Below are 18,441 nucleotides of genomic sequence, written 5' to 3' on the forward strand. Positions count from 1 at the left end.
GTGCCGGTATGCTCCGCCGGGCCCTTGGCACCCCACAAAGTGTCTCATGGTTGCTTTGTGCTCACTGGAAGGGCACATAGCACTCTGTTGTGGTTTGCATAACTGTCATGTATCGGAGGGCAAAGCGGTGGCTGGGGCCGTGACATTGCTAGCAGGCAAAGCTGAAGGCTGTGGGAAATGTCAGGAGAAATATCGGCCACATTGGTCATAGCGCAGTGCCATTTGCTGGGCTTATCCCCAACAAGCTTCTCTAGCTCCATGTAAGTACGCAACTGCATTAGAGATTGCTGATGAACTGGTCATAGGAGGCAGTTTACTCGTTGCTGTGTATATGGAGTAGAAATTCATACCACATAAGCAAAGTCCACCTCATTTACAGGAAAACCAGAAGTTTTACAGGGTACCTAATCTACTACAGTCGTGCCGATATATAAACAATACCATAACATTTTGTCCTTCTTGAGACAACAACGGACAAGATGAGCAGTTTGACTAAAAGATGCCAAGGAGTTCCTGAATGATGAGACATGCAACAGTAGCACAGGGGTGTCCAAAGCATGGTTGTCAAACCACACAAGTCCTCGCCTGTTCAAATGTGGCTCCTGTCTCCAAACCATCCTACCTGACCAGATCAGGACAGTGCTTTTGTGGGGCTGCTGGGCAATCCAGGTCACTGCGAAAGGAGAGAAGATGGCATGGGCTGCTGCAGCCAGCTTTGCCGTGTTGTTGTGGGACAGAGATGCATGTCTAGGCCTTCCCGTCCTCTCCAGAGCAAGAGAAGGCCCATCACCTACCAAGCCCCATGACACATCTCTAGCAACTCAAACTTCTGCAGCTTGGTTGATGAGCTTGACCAACAGGGCCTCAGTGGCACACAAGCAACTTCAAAGTAGCACACAGATCCTGCCCTGACAGTCAAATACCTCCTGCTGAGGCCAGGCAGGACTAGACATCACTGCTTTGCCATCGGTGCTGCTGGCAACCCTGGGACAGCCCTGGCCAAGCACTTCTGGCTTTCCAGAGAGCAGGAGATGAGAACAACTAGATCTTTTGCCCCCTAGGGTTCAGCAAAGCTGTGGCTCTATGTTTTAGAATGGTACTTCTGAATGCCCTTCTTCCTTTGACCACACACCGAAGCACAATAAATTGCAAAAATTGGATTCCCTGCTCACCCTTCCCAGGTCAGACAGGCATAAGCTCATGCAGGTATGCTCACCCCACACTGCAGGTGAACTCCTCACGTTGCAGTGAGAAACTGATCCCATCTTCCCACCAGGAGTTTGGACAGGCGTCCGCAAAGCATCCCATTCACATAGCTGTCATGTGGTGGGAGCCAAGTCCCTCCCAGAGCTTGCCAGCAGGCTGTCATGGGGCAATTCGGCGAAGACGTGGCTGGAGGTTCCGAAAGAAGCTGTTTTCACCCAAAATGTCAGCATTGCAGAAGGAGCAATGGCAGCACTGCAGCGATGCAGTGAAGTTTTGTACCCTCTGGCAAACAGGATACGTAAATAAATGGGTTTCTATCTAAATTCCATTGTGTGCAGATTTGTACCAAAGAATTGTTGTAATGTGCATCATTATGTCTCATTATGTGATTGCAAGTAACCTTTTGTGGAGCAGACACAATCCACGTAACATGCTGTGTGACCAGTTTACAAAACCAGGCTCCTTCAGAAGGGCGAGTAATTAATCATTATTCAGCAACAGCACTCACCACTCCACTACTTGCTGGCAGGAGTGTATAACCGAGGGCATGCCTAGCTACAACAATACATTATTCAGGCAATAGAAAACTACAGTTAGCTGTGGTATTGTTCCAATAAATGGTTAAAAAAAAGGAAGCACTCTGTTAGTTTTCAAGTGTGTGGCTGATTATTTTTTTTTATAAATTTATTGCCAACACATTGCATGAATAAACATAGGCCCGAGTTGCAAATGCAGTGGGAAAGAATTAGTATAAAGCACCAATGTGCGTTTTTCATAATGCCAAAGTCAATAATCCGAGGACAACGAGAAGATCTCTCGAATGCCTTGCCTTGAAGCAAGTAACTTTATGGCCGTAGTAATTTTATTACTTTATCAAGGACTAATTTAATAGAGAATGGAATGCACATTGTCAAAAATAAATTGTAGCAAATATTTTATTCGATTAAGAGTCCTAATAGTAATTTACACATTGTGCTCTTTAGGACATGGTTTTCTTCATACTTAGCTTTGGCTTTCATTTACGCTACATCTGGCTGACAATATACCATGACGCAAATAAGGCACATGAGATTATTTACATTTGATCACTGTCCACTAATTACACAAGCTGGGGTTAATGCAAAAGGCTGATGAAGGTTGGAGTTTAGTCACTGATTTTTGGAGAGGCTGGAATTGTACCTGTTTTCTGTTCAGCTGCCTTTGTCACAGAGCAGCTCAGTTCCCCTCTACTAGCAAATACCGTAAGAAAATAGTCAGTATGCATATGAAAACCCTTCTATCATCTTGTACTTCACCGTGCATGCATTCCAAAAAGGTACATTTAATCTCAGATCTCACCATTTACCACACCTGTGTATAACTTCTATAAAAGTGTATGAATTTTTCAACTGAGGCCACTAGTGATTTTATTTTTAATTGTTTTCCTTTATATGTGAGTCTTTTTTCCCCATTAATTCTATTTGAATTTGGAAGAGCTTATTTAATCAGGTCCAGTCATGTCATTAAGGTTATAGATTTTTTTTATAAAAGAGAATCAGAAATGCCTTTGTAAAACTATGATTTCAGAAGCAAGTTGAAAGGCAGCTGCAATAATTCAAAGGAACCTCAAAAGCTAAAGATGTTTTGAGGAGTATGTTTCCAGCTGCAGAATAAATATTTGTAACTTCACCAAAATTTGTCACTGAAAAAACCCAACCTTTCATTTTGCTTTGAGTTCATAGACTCCTAAGATTTTGAGTTGAGGTTGTTCGACTAAAAAAAGCATCAGTCAAGGAACGAACACCAATCAAGTGCAACATTTACGATTTATATATGTATTCGATCCAGCTGCAGTTTCCATAACTGCATTGTACAAACACTGGCCATTCAGCAGAGCACATCGTGGAGCAAAAGAAGAGTTGGCTTTCTTTTTTTTTCTGCAGAGCGGAGTAAGGCGAGCACAGCAACGGGAAGCGCAAAGGATATATTCACTTCCTCCCGTGGAGGATTTCATTTTCTTCTTTGCTGAGAAGACTAGACTCCTTTGCCCTGAAGTATTAACAAATACACCCGCTCCCAATGAAGACAGGCTGCCCTATGTCTATCAATAGAATCTATATAGAATCTTTTCCCTTAGGGATTAATTCAACTTTTGATTCAATCTTTCTGAGCTTTAAATTATGATGTTACAAACCTCCAAGGAACTACTGTACTATTTGTGACCTTCTTTATTACTTTCTGCTGTTTGATAAAGAAGAGAAAATTGATTTATAGTTTAGTTTGCTTGTGAACATGGAATATCAATGGTGACAGTGTGATTCGTGGAAAAGCAAGGGAAGTTGGCATTGGTTAAAGTTTAATATAGCAGTTTATTAATTAATGGTGAAGGACAATAGAATAACTGCACATTAATCTTGAATTGAGATTCTGGAATGTTAACATGAAATAATACCAATGAACCAAGGCATCTTGCAGGAGTTGGATTTAAAGTTTTCAAAACATTTGCCGCACAGAAGAATTTTGTCCATCGCTTCCACTTCTCTTCCCTAAACCTCCCCCTCTTCCCCTTACGACCTGATGGGTGGTTTTGTGTTTTCTGTAAGCTTTAAAGGTTAAAGGTGGTAGGCAAGGCCAAAGTTTTCCAAATGGAGCCTAAAATTAGGCGTTGGTGTCTGTATTTGGATTCTTAGGCCCCAATCCAGGAGTCTATTTTTATTCAAAGCAGCCGAGCACTTGACTTCAATGGATCTAAAAACACTCACGCTTAAGTGCTTTGCTGAATCAGGATGGACTTAAGCACAAATGTAAATGCTGTGCTGAATTGGGGCTCTAAATATGTGGCTTGATTTTAAAAGTGCTGAGAGCCAGCAGGTCTAATTGAAGTCAATGGGAGCTGCGAGATGCTCAGCGTTTCTGAAAATCAGGCCACTCTTTGAGGTGCCCGAATCTCATTTCAGGTGCTCAGCTTGCGGCATTCATCGTGGGAGAAAATGGAAACCCAGGAGAACAGACAATGGAAGGAATGATTTCTTAATAAACGAGATCCTGATTTTATGCAATAAACCTTAATAACATAAAATGAGGGGATGGGAAGCAAAAAGCAATACTTTCCTGGAAATCTAATAAGAGTGCTTTTTTTGCAAGCATCAAAGTGCTATGCAAAAATATGAAATGAATAAACAAATCAAATTAAAAAGCCTAGTAACTGGAGAAATACTGGGCTAAATTCATGCCTTGTGGAACAGCAGCAACACTGATGAAGTACATCAGGGACGGACTTGGCCCACTATGTTTTGAGCATTAATTTCAGCAGGAGCAGTGAGTCAACAACACAAACCCCACGCAGTGAAGAACTTCGCCCTGCCACCATTGCGAGCACCAAGCACAAGGTTTGGATTAGTAAATGGTAAAAATGCAAAAGCTAAACATTTTTGCAAGTCAACCCCCCCATCATTATAGAGTATAAAATAAAGAGCAGTGTTAGGAACAGAGACAAGGTGGAGGCAAGTCATCTTGAGAAAGGCAATTCTTTCCAGTGAATTCAGTAGTCCTCTCTACCTGAAGACCACAACCAGGCCGCCCACCAGCTGCGCAGGCTGCCCTGCACTGCTCCTCCCCTCATGCCTCAGGTACCTCCTGAGGGACACATCAAGGCGAGAAGACTCAGTCATGGTGTTGTGCTGTTAACCCCCAGGGAGGGCTGTTGACACAGTGGGATGGGCCTACAGTTGGCTACCTGTGAACGAACCCTGGGCAAACCAAAGCAAAGCAATTCCTTCCCCTTTTTACGTGCATGCAAAGGTGAGGGCTGTGAATGCTCTTTGCCAGCCCCTCGCCTAGCTGTTGCCTGCCCAGCAGCAATGCCGGTGTGGAAGCCCCCCATGCTGCACGCGGGACTGTCCAGGAAGGATTCAGAAAAACCATGCCTGACCAGCCACCTACCTGTCTGATCCTCCTAGCCTGTCTGCTGAGACAGAGAGGCTGGCAAAGGACTCTCATGACGGTGCTTTTTCCTAGCACAGGTATTTAGCAGCTCAGGATGACGATACCAACCATTTTGGACTTGTCAGTCCTACTACAGCACAACTTGGACCCAAGCATGGCCATGTAGAAAAGCCCTCACGTTCCCCACCCCCTCCTAACTCGAGCCAGCAACTCTTAAAACTCCACTGAGCATTTTTCAAAAGTTCTCCTACAAGGTTTATGTCGACCTTTCAACAGTCCTGGGTACTCATGGCAGAAAAGCAGGTAGCACCTTTCTACCATTAAATGTATTAAAAGTAGTGGTTCTGTCCCCTGCCCAAAATGCAGTTACGCAGGTGTGATCTGGACTACTATCTGAAATCAATTACAACCATTAGAAAGAGTAATAGAAAACCTAGTACACAACCAGTTGGGGGGGGAAAAACCTGTCACTTGTGATAAAAAAGAGAAACAGAAATGGATTTGAAACATTCGTTTCCCTTTATTTGCTCAGTGAGGCTGATGTGTACTGCACATTTAAAAAAAAAAAAAAATCACAGGAATTTTCATACAATGAATTAAACCACAAAAGTACATGTAGAATTGGCAGGTGGAAAATAGCCCAGTTTGGGCTTAACTAATGTCTCACTTTGCCTGTTCAGCATAGTCCAACCAATAGCTTTACATGTTCACCTACTGTACAAGTCTTACAGTAGCTCCATCCGGTCAGTGGTTCACATTATTGAAAATGTCTGTCACATAGGTACAAATTTAGAATCATCACATTATATTACATGGCTATTCTAGGTCATTTATAGATCAGATCTTATACTACAGTGATTGAAGTTCTCATTACAGCCATCAAAAAGGACACATAATCATTACCTACTGTAAGCTTACATCTAAAGGGATGAGAAGGTGTGGTTGGTTTTTTTTTTTTCAACTGACCCAAGTATTATACCCCAGAGGCACAAACTTTCCTCTCGGTGCTGCTCTTGGTGATGGCAACCCAACTGCTTTTCAGAGTAGTTTAGCATAGGTATTTTTCTTCAATTTTAGGCTCCCTCTGTTTGGATTTGGATCATTTTATGTTCTGTAGGAATTACTTTGTTACAGCTCTAGGAAAGACCATAGTTTCTAAGTACCAGTTCTGTTACCTGTATTGCGGAAGTGGTACTTACCACAGCATGAAAGCAACAGTACAATCTTCATCTAAAAGACACGCAGAGCTATGCTGCAATTTGCCTCCGGTGACAATGTGGTACATGTGCTAATTTGAAATGTTCTTGTGGGAGGAAAAAAGAAAGGAAACATCGAGTTTATATTTTGATGGGTTACCTACTACACTGTCTACAAAGGATACAAATAGCTTTATTCAGCAATCCTAGCTCTATTAATTTAATATGTAATTTGTAAATCCACAGAGGAAAGCCATCTTCAAGATGAGAATGTTTGCCAGGCCAGTGAAAAAAAAAATTGACTCATGTCATTATGCCTGCTTGGTGAAAAATAAATAATCCCCCCCTCCAAACCCCACACCAATTTATTAATGTCAGCAATCTAGGGCAAAAGAGAATGTATTTAAAATTTAGTCACAGAAATTTAAAGGCAAAATAGGTAATGCATCTGGTCCTTGAACACATAATATGATATACTAAATATTGATTTCTTAAAAATAATTTATTGCTTTTAATATTTTTCTTTACAACAGAAGATACTCAAAATCCAGAAAGGAAAATTGTAAACTTTTAGTTTGGCATTCACACAAAGTTAAAATACCTGCATTTTTAACCTACAGAGCAACAACAAGAATTATGCAGATTAAAGAATGTTACAGTCGTAACACAGAACCTCTGAAAAAGTTCTTTTTTTTTTATTGCTATCTATCTACTCAGAAATAAGAAGCCAAAAAATCAAGCAAGCATCCGACAGGACAGACAGTGGAATCTCTCAGAACACAATATGCTGGTGATAAAATGAATGCAGCCATCAAAATCAACTGCACTGGCATGGGGGTGGAATCGGTTTTCTAAGATTGGGAGTAGGAAAGGAGATTAAATAGTTAGGTGTGCCATACCTTTAAGAGGAGTCATGAATGCCAAACAGTAATAGAATACCAAATCTATACATTCGCAAGCAAATTCCAAACTTTGCTGATTCAGTCTAGAGACTCTGAGTTCAGATGAAATTCTGATGCTCAGAATAGCAGTAGTTTACTCTTGTGGCTTTTTTCTTTCCTGAAGTTTCTATTTAATTTAGCAGAAGCAATGTCATCAGCAACAATGTCATGGGCACATCTGAGGCCATGCTAGTGCATAGTAAAAAAAGAAAAAAAAAACAACAACCCACTGCTTCTGCAAAAGCTGAATTTCCAAACGAAGCACTTACTCCAAACCGACAACCGTCATGCATCCTACGTATAAAATTTCCACTGGCCTTTTTATTATTTTAGTCATCTCATAATTTATAATAAATAGGATAACTGTAACTGATAAATATGTCTCTTTAGTAAACAAAGGAATGAAGGATCGGTATTTATACAGGATGCATAACTGTAAAAAATATAGATAAATACCATCATTAAACTCTGCCAATGAAAAGATTACTGGCTTCAAGAACAGTGTTTAGACACAGAATTACTGTAAAAATCATACTGTACTTAGTACCTCAGCATATTTTTATCAAATTAAAATCACAAAAATTAAAACAAAATAGCATTTTAAAAAGATTTTTGACCTCTAGTTCCAAAACTACTGTTGATACATAAAATAAAAACATTTCTTAATGATTACCCATTTGAGAGACTTTACATAAAATTATGATATCTCCTAGAAAAATTTAGATGAGAAAATTTCATTCCCCTAACAAATTCAGTGTATAAAACTGCAAAAGAAAATCAAGCAATGAGAAAAATGTGGAAAAATACTGCAGAAGTGGTTAATACCTTTTGGGCTAGGATAATTCTTGACAAAATTCTTATATAAGCTCACCAAAGAAGGGATGAATGTGTGTAAAGCATTTTTGCACTCAGACACACGCGCGCACACGTATACACACGCACACCCTCACCCACACGCTTTTCTCTCTTTTTTTTACAATCAAATATATATAAGCATAAGTTCAGCTTTCTACATATGTTAGTGTACAATAATTGTTTCACCTCATATAATTACATTTGAGTATTCTTGATTAAGAAAAATTCAGCAGTTTTTGAAAAGAAGGCTGCATTTACAGTGCATAGCTGTAACAAAAAAGAACGTCATACAGTATTTACATAAATAAAAATACTCCATTTAACATTTGTAAATACTCAACTACTTTAGAGAATGTAGCAAATAAACTATCTGTGCACACACCCAGATAGTTATATCCAACTCTCATTAATAATGTAACACCACGTCCGCTCATTAGAATAAATCGCTGAACAAGCTGCACATTTGACCATTAACAAGGCTTTGAAAATTTTGCTGTGGAAGATCAACGTTGTAGACATTTACATGGGTGTCAGAATTAAAAGATGAAACTTCAAAATGTTAGGGAAGCTTGAGCCTTTCATTTTCTCTTCTGCAAGGACTAAAAAAAAAACCACACCAAAAAAAAAAAAACCCAAAGAAAAGAAAAATCTTGAAACAAAGCTAAAACAGATTGTAGGCTTCTGGGACCTGTGGTTTCTTCTGGATTGTCGTATTATCACTGTGTTGTGAGAAGAAGCGTCATTTAAAAAAAAATAATAATGCAATGTCTGATTCCCAGACATCAGCAGCCATAGTTCTCAATTATTTTTTTTGTTTGTTTTTGTTCTTTTTTTGTTAAAATGCAGTATGTACAGATTTTGCAGTTCATCATTGTACGTGTATCTCTGTGGAACTGCTGCCATGTCTCGTGGTTTGCATCGGACTCGCGAGGAATGCCCGGCTCCCCCGCCACCGATCACCCGCGAAAGCAAAGCTGACACCCATGGACACGTGTGTGCTTACTGGACAGCCATCCTGCCTCTCCACTCATCGAGCAGCTGTGTTCATGTAAACCATGGTTTTCAACAGAGAGTGTAAAGTAGGAGCAATTCCTAAGTATGACTTTTTAATTGTCCATTATTGAAGGACGTGATGTCCGTGAGGTATTCGCCATCCCTCCATTTTCCTCAGGTGCGATGCATGTTACCTACGCAGGCTCCGCTGTGCCTCTTTGAGTAAACTATCAAAATCCATGGAGTCATACTTGCTTTTAGTGGAGGCAGGATCAAAATCATCTGAGTTTGAATCTGAAACCCAAAGGAAGTAAGTTTAGATAAGAGGCAAGAACCACTAGAGAGTACTTATATTATTTTCTCTGTACAACGGTAAAAACAAGGCACTGCAGAAACAATCCACTTACAACAACAACTTTATGGGATGATAAAAGCCCAGCAACTGTCATCAGAGAAGCTTTCGGTATGGACAGAGACTTCTGGTAAGAAGCAGGACTTAACAAAAGCAGTACACATCAGCAGCAGTGGCGGAGAAGCATAAATTGCATGTACATATAGAGGAGGTAAACTCAAAACAGTTTCTCCAAGGAGTTGAGCACCGACACACTGCTATGTATAGGTCTCAAAGCAGTCCAAATAAGATCTTAACAGATGCTTTACCCAAAACTCCACCATTGTTTTGCAACTGTTGTTTTGCAACACACAATATCCAAGACTTACTTCTCCTGAGAAGCGTAATAGGGGATGCTTATGCAGAAAGCCAGGGCAGCCTGCAGGCAGCACACTATGGACACTGCTGCCTCTGCCTGCCTTCCCTCAGGGTCTTGTACAGGTCACTACACTTCCCTGGATCTCTGTTTTTGCTTCCACTCTGATTTTTTGGGTGTTTGCTTGTTTAGAGTGAGAGCAATTCAGGGCAGGGCCTCTGCACTGCCGTACAAGCAATCTCAGGTGGGCTCCTCAGCTTTTTGCAGCATACATGATAAGTCATAGCAGCAATAATAGTCCAGTTCCTGTGACCTGTGATACCTGCTCCAGCTTTGCTAGTTGCTCAGACAGAGACGTCAGTCTGCTCCTAGCGCAGAGGAGGGATTGTACGTTTGCGGCCATACAGCTCCAGTACAGCAATTCTTGACATGGCTGCAAGCACTGAATTTCCTTTTGGAGTCATCCCTGCTTAACACTGACTCTCCCCAGTTCCTGTGTCCCAGCTCCTTTACGAGAGTGCCCTTTTCTTGCCATTTCTTGTGTTGAATTAATCAGAACTTCGCATCTACCACTAATGCACTGTGCATTAAATGTTCATTACAGGTTCTGTTAAGACAATATCTTCTCACAGAGGAGAGGTGTTAAACTTCTGACTACTATTTTCAAGTGTTTTCTTTCTTCTGTACTCAACCCAAGGCTGATTAATTCTCCCTGTCCTTGTACCAGCTCATGAATTTTAAAGTTCATCCTGCCATTTCTTTATGTAGCTCTATCAGATACTCTGCAAAATACAGGGAATGCAGTCTGAAGTACAGAAGCTCAAGCTGTCAGCAGGACAAAGTGAAAATACTCTGCTCACAGATACTCTGGGAATCCCACTCAGTATGGAGAGACCTGCCAGGGAATACTCCCAGTGATGAATAATGTTCAAGAGGGTTCCCTTCAGACAACTTATTTTAAACCCCAGATTTTCTGAGATACAGAGACGACCCTGGCTTCCACTGCTGAAGATAAGTCAAATCAAGTCAAGACTTCAATCTGTTTTTACTGTTTTTATCAGCCTACATTTCAACAAATGCCTTACTACCTTTCATATTTTCAACATCAACCCTATATCTCTTCAGCAGTCAATTGCCTTTTCTTAGCTTTACATTATCTGTTTAGCCACTGAAGTGAATTATAGCATATTCATTGTGAACAATACGTATCATCTTTATCATTTATTCTGAAAAGACATCAATTGGTTAGAGAAAATATATCTGTATTCACTTCTTGCATTGTACAAAGCTGAGGGCAGCACATACAAGATTTCATTAGCACTGTGTTACACCATTATGAGAGATTTTAATGACTGTGGTCATTTATTCATAAAAAACCACAATATCTGATTAATATAGATTCAACAGCAAAATGTCCCTTGCTATGTTATTCAGAACAGAGTATCCCCCATACCTTTAGTCTATTTATACAGGTATTAAGAAAGGTTTAATATTTAATGAATACTTTACATTTTAAAAGGTAATTAAATAAGAGGTGAGTTTACAATATATTATAATATTGCAGAGGATGTTTTGGTAATCTGCATGGTCTCTTTATGCATATACTTTACATCAGTATTCCTGCTGTAAGACTTTGAACATCTCCAAACATACTTTCAAGGTGAAGCATCACACCCTGACCCACAGCATATGACAGAAGCATACATTTGTTCCCAGAAGGGACTACGAGAGACCCAGATGTGTTACCACAGTGAGTATGCACACTTGGGACTGGAGTTATCACAGCATACTGGGGTCTGGAGACTGGTACGCATACTGCCCCACATCAGTGGAACAGCAAACACCAAGAGATTTGCTAAGCTCTCCACAGGCTGGAGCCTCCTACATCATGACTGGAAATCCCTGCAAGGAGACACCTTCATACATAGATGCTTACACATGATTTGAGAATGACCAGTTGAGATCTGTGGCCTTTGCTATCCTAAGGGTCAGATTTGGTCACAAGCCCTTCTAGCTTTCAAACCTGAGAAACTATGAACTGTGTTTAAGGAGTGTCTCTGGCAAGTTCTACCCATCTATAGCACAACCCATGGCAAAGTAAATCATAATGAATTTTCGGGGGTTTTGTTCTCTGTTTATCACTCATATAAATAAATCAGGTATTAGAACCAAGCAGTCATAGCATAGCAATGAATAGTAAAGCGTGCAGGAGGTTTCTGTGGTGCTATCATTTTGATATGGAAATGTATTATTGAATATTGAGCACTTATTTTTGATAATGATGAAAATGGGCTTTAAAAGAATTTTCACAGTCTGAAATATCTGAAAGAAGCCAGCTCAGATTAGAGCTCAGATTAGCAGACTTTTAAACTTCTTGCAGCAAGTGAAAACCACTTCCTTTAACCCCCCCAATCATTTAAATAATATAAGCAGCAAACAAAAAAGAAGCTAACCTTAAATTCTCCAGAGTTACAAGGTTTCAGTTACGTACTTTAACTCACATAGAGCAAAAAACCTACCTAGGTCTGCATAGTTAGACTTGTAAAATTGCTTGCGTCCACAGAAGTACAGCTCAAAGTCAGGTTCATTTGACCTGCGTAAAGTGTATCCATTTTCAAGAGCAGCAAAGGCGTCACAAGTATAGCGGTAGGTGATGAAACCATAGCTGTCTCTGCAATTGAAAAATACAGTTGTGAACAAAAGCTGAAAAGACTTAACACACATTAGTGTAACCCCTTCCTGAAAGCAAGAACTTGCAGGAGATCCAGCAGTGGAAATGCCAGAAGTACTGCATCCATTTATCAGCATGATTGTCCTGTCATGCAGCTAAATACTTATTTCTGGGACAGGAAATCTCAACTAGCAAGATTAATAAATAAGGATGAAAGAAAATAAATAAGGTTTTGAACTCGGCATGTCATCTGTCATAGCACTTACATTGGTAACTCCCATACCAGTAATCTTACTGCCATAATTTTTTACATATGGCAGCTCCCAAACAAGAAGTAATCTCAAAAGTTCTTACCCATCATCCCGCAAATTTACTGTGCACTCCTCAATTTCACCAAAAACTTCAAACCGGTCCCTCAGTTCTGTTCGGGTTGTGTCAGGTCTGATTTTACCCAGATAAATCACACGACGTTCTTCCTGTTGAGAAACAGCAACAGGGAAGGCATATTTTTAACAAATGTGTAATAGAGATGAGCCCATACATACATGCATGCAAATACACACACATGGATGTGCAGAGGATGTGTAATTATAGTAATAGCCTCTTGTGGAAGACCTACTGCATCTTTCTAGTAAGTGAAATAGTTCTCTCCTGGAAAGCATCTGAGGTATTTAAATGACACTACATTTATCAGGTGGTGTGCTCCTGGAGGGTTTCACTGCTTGCTGTCACTGTTTTGCTATACAATGACAGACAGCTCCCTTTGTATCCTACTGCACCTTCTTTCTTTCCACCCTTTCTACCACTTGCCCTCCAAGACTGTAAACTCTTCCAAACCAGGAGCTCCCTTTCTCTTGCCATCTAACAATACTGGGCAAGATCCGTCTTAGTTGTGGAGTAGTATAAAGTAACACAATAATTGCATAAATGTACCATAGACAGAACGGAATGTATTACAAACATAACATTATAAACTCAGATGACTCAATAGCTGATTCATCCTGCAATCAGCTGTTCCACTATAATCCATACCTTAAACTAGAGGGAAAACTGTTAGGCATCCAGAAGATGACTTTTATTAAAATGAGTATTTCTGGGGGGAAGGCAGGACAATAAAATATATCGTGTAGTCACCATTACCTTTTGGTTTCTGCAGAAAAAAAACCTGACTGAAGTCCTTGATTTTTACAGGCTAGGGTGTCATTTGCATATTCCTTTGACACTTGGAGCAAAGCATCAAAGATACTTTTAAAACAATCGAGTCATGGTCATATCCTTCCTTCCTGAGAGAAAATGCTCAGCAGAATGACAGAAGGACTAGGAAACCCTGTGAGAGTCACTTTATGAATTTTTGGATGAACACTTTACTGAGGGTAGAGACATTTAGCGAGCTGCAAGCAAAGCAAAAGGCAAAAAGATATCTTCAAAACACTGACCTTAAGGTAATCAGGGCAAAGAAGCACCAGCTACACACGGCTTGGGTGCTCAGCCTTCCTGTCTCACATTGCCTCTGGCCTGAAGAACCCTGGCACTACTGGCCCTCCTGCTCATTGCTTACACACTCGCACATTTGTCCCATAAATCGAACCACCAACACCACATTCTCAGCTGGTGTAACTCTGTCAGTCAGTGGAGCAATGTCAGTTTAAACCATCAGCTTTGGCACCTGAGACTTGCACAGAATTTAGGTGCCGAATGCCGAAGGAGCTATACTGACTGCTGAGAATTCATGACTATCGTAACCTGGAGGTGCCTAAAGGCTAATGGCACCTCAAGTGTGCAATGCAAAAGGCTCTAGGGACCTAAATATAGCCTTGCATTCCTGCTCAGAAACATCCTAGCCTGAAGAGACAGGTAGCTTGCAGTGTTACAATTCAGATATAGCATGAAATTTTATCTTTTCCATGAGTCCCCACAGAGGCGTAAGGCACTAGTCATTCTTGGACCGCGGACAACGGGATTGAGATCAGACCAAAACACATGTAGAAACAGAAATGATCCTGATGCCTCTTCTTTACTTGTTTGAGCACTCATTTGAGAGAAAGGGACCATCAGAACTCTTAGCTATGGGGGCCCAAAATCTTGGCTCCCTGTTCCCAGGAGAGCACTCTGGTCCCAGGAATCGTTTAATGCAAAATAAATAAACAATTCCTGCAGCAGGAAGCTGAAACCAATATATCTGCCTTCTAACAGAAACTCCTTCTCACTAGCACATTCAGTCAACTATTTTCGCTGACTCTTTTCCTGGCCTCACAAATCTCAGGGGCTCAGATCCAGTTAATCTAAGCTCCTGAGAAATGAAAGTGACTTCAAAGCTCCAGAAAACAGACATCCAAGAATCAAACACTCCTACCCAAACGCCCTACCCACTAAGGTATGGCACAAGAAGTGACCATTGGAACCACCTGGGTCCTTTATAGCTCCCCAGTCAGCCCAGCGGAGTCCCTGGTTGCTCTACCAAAGTATGTATATGCTCTCCTTAATCAATGGGATCAGGTAAGTATCTCATTTAGATGCTTGAAACTACTGCCTCTTTTAATTATATAAGGAACCAAGGTGACTGCCTTAGTAGTCCTCTATAACCCTGCTGGGACAGACACTTTCATTTTTAAATGTTAGGCATTCCAAAGTGCGTGCTCCAAAAGCTGTCCTTGTTCTCTGCCATAGCAGTGCAGGTCGGAGAAGCTAGCATGGCTAGAAGAAGGACAAGTGTGCTCACGGGTAGCCATAAATTTAGGGAAGAGGGCTACTTTACAGATAGCAGCTGCTTTTTATCTCTGTCTCTACTGTGTCCCAGTCCAGAGCCCCGACCCTCGACAGAAGAGTTTGGGTAGGGTTTCTGCGAATGAGGGGCTGTAGAGAGCAAGCCACAGAAATGTGCATTTCTTCCATTTTCCCCATTCTAATTCTGCTTACTTTCAGTATGGTTGGGTGCCATAAACTTCAAAACCAGGAAAATCTGCATATGCACAGTAATTACTTTTTCAGACTGTTTTACCAAATCAAGGATTTAACCGCACTGAAACACTTGATAAGAAACAATTCCACTGATACTTGCTATTGAACCTAAATGACTGACCAGATGGAGCAGAACATAACATAGCAGACTGTCTAATATACTTCAGCTGAGATAATACATCTCGACTGAAAAAACATAATGTTTCACTCACTGACATGGATATTGTTATATTACAGTGTGATGGAAATAACTATTGTACTCTCTTCCATAAGTCTGTGTGCATGCCTGAACAATTTTTCCTTCTTCTATCCCTCTAATAACCTTTATATCTCTAATATCCCTTTAAGACAACTGTAATAAAACAAAACTGAACAATTAAAAAAAAAGCCTGTTAAACTATCATTAAGGGAATAAGTTAAACCTGCAAAATTAAGGAAATTCAAATTTAAAGCTGAAATGCACCATATGTCCTCCAGTGTGCACACATGAGGAGATGTGTTCAAGTATTTTTCTTAAGCAGAGTGCCATGATGGTACACAATACTGGAGAGCACAGAATTCATACAGCATTGTCTTTGCCTTGGTTAATTTTGGTTTATTTAAAGCAACTATGAAGAATGTATTTGTATTCGCAGAGACACCTGCCTTTTATTCCCATTAATAATAAGAGCTATACAAGCCTAACAAGATTACAACATACCTCTAAATGTTAAAGACCTTTATTTTATAATAAGTTGCATGCATAAGTCCATATGTACATATTAAGTATGCTTTTTATTGCACTTGTTAGAGGACACGATATATGACTTGGAAACCTAAAGAATGGCAGAGAAAAGCTTTTGTTTTCAATTTAACGTGGGCAGAGGGAACATGCAGGAAACTCTGGAGGAGAGTGTTCATATTTCTCTCCCAAAAGTGCAGGTGATTTATTTTGCATCATAAGCTTTAAGTGTAGTTCATTGCTTTGCCAGGTAAAAAAAGGAAGAAAGAAGAGTCCAGCCAACTCCCTCAGGCCCAACATGTCTGTATTCTTTTGGTTTATCTAAAGGTCCTTCCTCATAATCTTGCTCTTTCTTCCTTGCAGTAAAATCATTTGAAGAGGCAGATGTGGCAGAAAATCTCAGACTGAAAAGCAGTATTTCAAGTCCCAAATGAAAATACTAAAGCATTAGAATGCCAAAACTTGAAAAAACTGGACGAGGATATACCTTACACATCTAAGGGTCAATAATGGGACCGCTCATCCTACAAAACATTCACTGATGCTAAGAATCCTTTTGTCTTGCAAAGGCTTCCTCCAAAACTTTGTTTTCCCTTCCTCATTCTTAATCCTTTCTTTCACAAGGAACTAAAACGCAGAACATTAGATGTCTTAGTTTTCGCATGTTTTTTTGTACTAGGCTTCTTCACCCAACACTTGCTTGCTTTGCCTGCCTGTGGTGGTCCTAAGCAGGGTCTGTGGGAACTCAAGGCAGCCACTCCAGAGATAACACCGCATAGTGCTGCTGTCCCCGTTTTCCCTACTCCTTTTTGTCTGCTCATCTGTGGTGCATAGCTAGTTCTCCAAGAGCCAGGTAATGCTCTATGTGAAGCTGAGAGAAGAAATCCAGGGGCATTTTAAAGCTGGGGTCTGCCATGGGCTTGTCAAAGGCTCTGCTGCTTCCTCCAGCACAGGCAGCTGGCTGGATGCAAGCCCCGTGCCTGTGTTGCCTTCCATGCCGAGGGACTTCTCTTCCAGTAGAAAGTCATGAAGACTTTTATCCTTAGAGCTGGATGCCAAATACCATTTTGAAAGTGCAATGGGAATGGTTGGACAGAGTTTAAAAAACCAGAAATGCTACGGATGGAAAAAGCCATTAAAGCTTAAGATTCTGATGTAATAATAAAGAGAAAAAATTTCTTTAGATTCTGTATTAAAGAAGAAGAATTATGACCTGTGGGCGAGTATAAATGGCAAAAGAAAGAATCATGAAAACTGGGAAAAAAAGAAAGAACATTCGATAAAATTGTCAAGTGCTGCTGTGTGGCTAACTGAGGACTGAAACAGTTCAGCCACACTCCATGGTGACTGCTAGAAAAATAATGATGGACCAGTAAACCTCAAGATTTAGGTAATCCATTTGATACGTTCTCAGCAACTCATACAGCAAAGTTAGAGTGCCTGGGATCAAGGCCATCAAGATGAGCAACGACAAAAAAGTCCAAACTAAATATACAATGTACATTGGATCCTTCATTAGTGGAAATGCATTCCATTATAGGCTGACTCTGGTTTTAGACTTTAGAGAAGCCAAGCATTCATTTATGAAACCACCTTTCTCCTGCCTTCCTGTTGTAGAGCAATTTATTTTCTTTGAAACCATGTGTTTCTTTCCGCTGCAGTGGCCTCACAGTGCATTTATCTTCTTACGTCTATAAGCTCTCTGGGACAGGGACTCTTGATACTTGTCTCATGGAGGCTGTCAGCACTTAGAAATGAAAAGTAGTAATGTTAATAGTAATTTTCTACTCAGGTATAAAAGCTGATTTTGTTATACCTCCTGGCAGCAGCCAGCGCACACAGTAAATGAGCTACAGGGAGGATGTGACCATAAGTCAGTATCGTGGCCAGAGTGGCAGAGTAGCAGACATCCAGCACACCAGGCTGCTCAGCAGACAGTTTAACCTCCCAGCCCTGGTGCACCATGTCAATGGGGAACCATGAACTGGTGACTCCAGAACTGAAATGTGCTAACTGTACTTCTGACGCCATGCCTTGGAAAGTATTTGTCGCATGGTCTAATGAGCTGCTGGAGTAAAAGCCCACATAACTCAGAAATTTCCTGGGGTGTATCAGAATAAAAAAAGGGTCCTCAGTCTTCTTGGCAAATCACTGTGCTCTGCTTTGGTTAGGGGTTGTATCCCAGGTTCTACAAAGCCCTAAGCAGACTGTCCTGTCCTGCAGTTGCTCCTCAAGTTTCATGACGAATGCGTCTCCAGTATGATCTGGT

At 40.7% G+C, this 18,441-nt stretch overlaps 1 protein-coding gene across 1 annotated transcript in view; it reads right to left on the bottom strand.

Moving 5' to 3' along the window:
• Positions 1-9,190: 9,190 nt before the first annotated feature.
• The window catches only part of PPARGC1A (peroxisome proliferator-activated receptor gamma, coactivator 1 alpha), a 63,825-nt gene continuing 54,574 nt past the window's right edge, over positions 9,191-18,441 (bottom strand). The window contains exons 11-13 of the mRNA XM_010576853.1: positions 12,848-12,969; positions 12,342-12,493; positions 9,191-9,409 (exon numbers count right to left, since the gene is read on the bottom strand). Of these exons, the coding sequence (XP_010575155.1) occupies positions 9,306-9,409; positions 12,342-12,493; positions 12,848-12,969 (378 nt within the window). The 3' untranslated portion in view covers positions 9,191-9,305. The remainder of the gene's footprint in view (positions 9,410-12,341; positions 12,494-12,847; positions 12,970-18,441) is intronic.

This window comes from Haliaeetus leucocephalus, unplaced genomic scaffold, assembly GCF_000737465.1.
Source record: "Haliaeetus leucocephalus isolate CR32 unplaced genomic scaffold, Haliaeetus_leucocephalus-4.0 Scaffold545, whole genome shotgun sequence".
In the NCBI taxonomy this organism is placed as follows: domain Eukaryota; kingdom Metazoa; phylum Chordata; class Aves; order Accipitriformes; family Accipitridae; genus Haliaeetus; species Haliaeetus leucocephalus.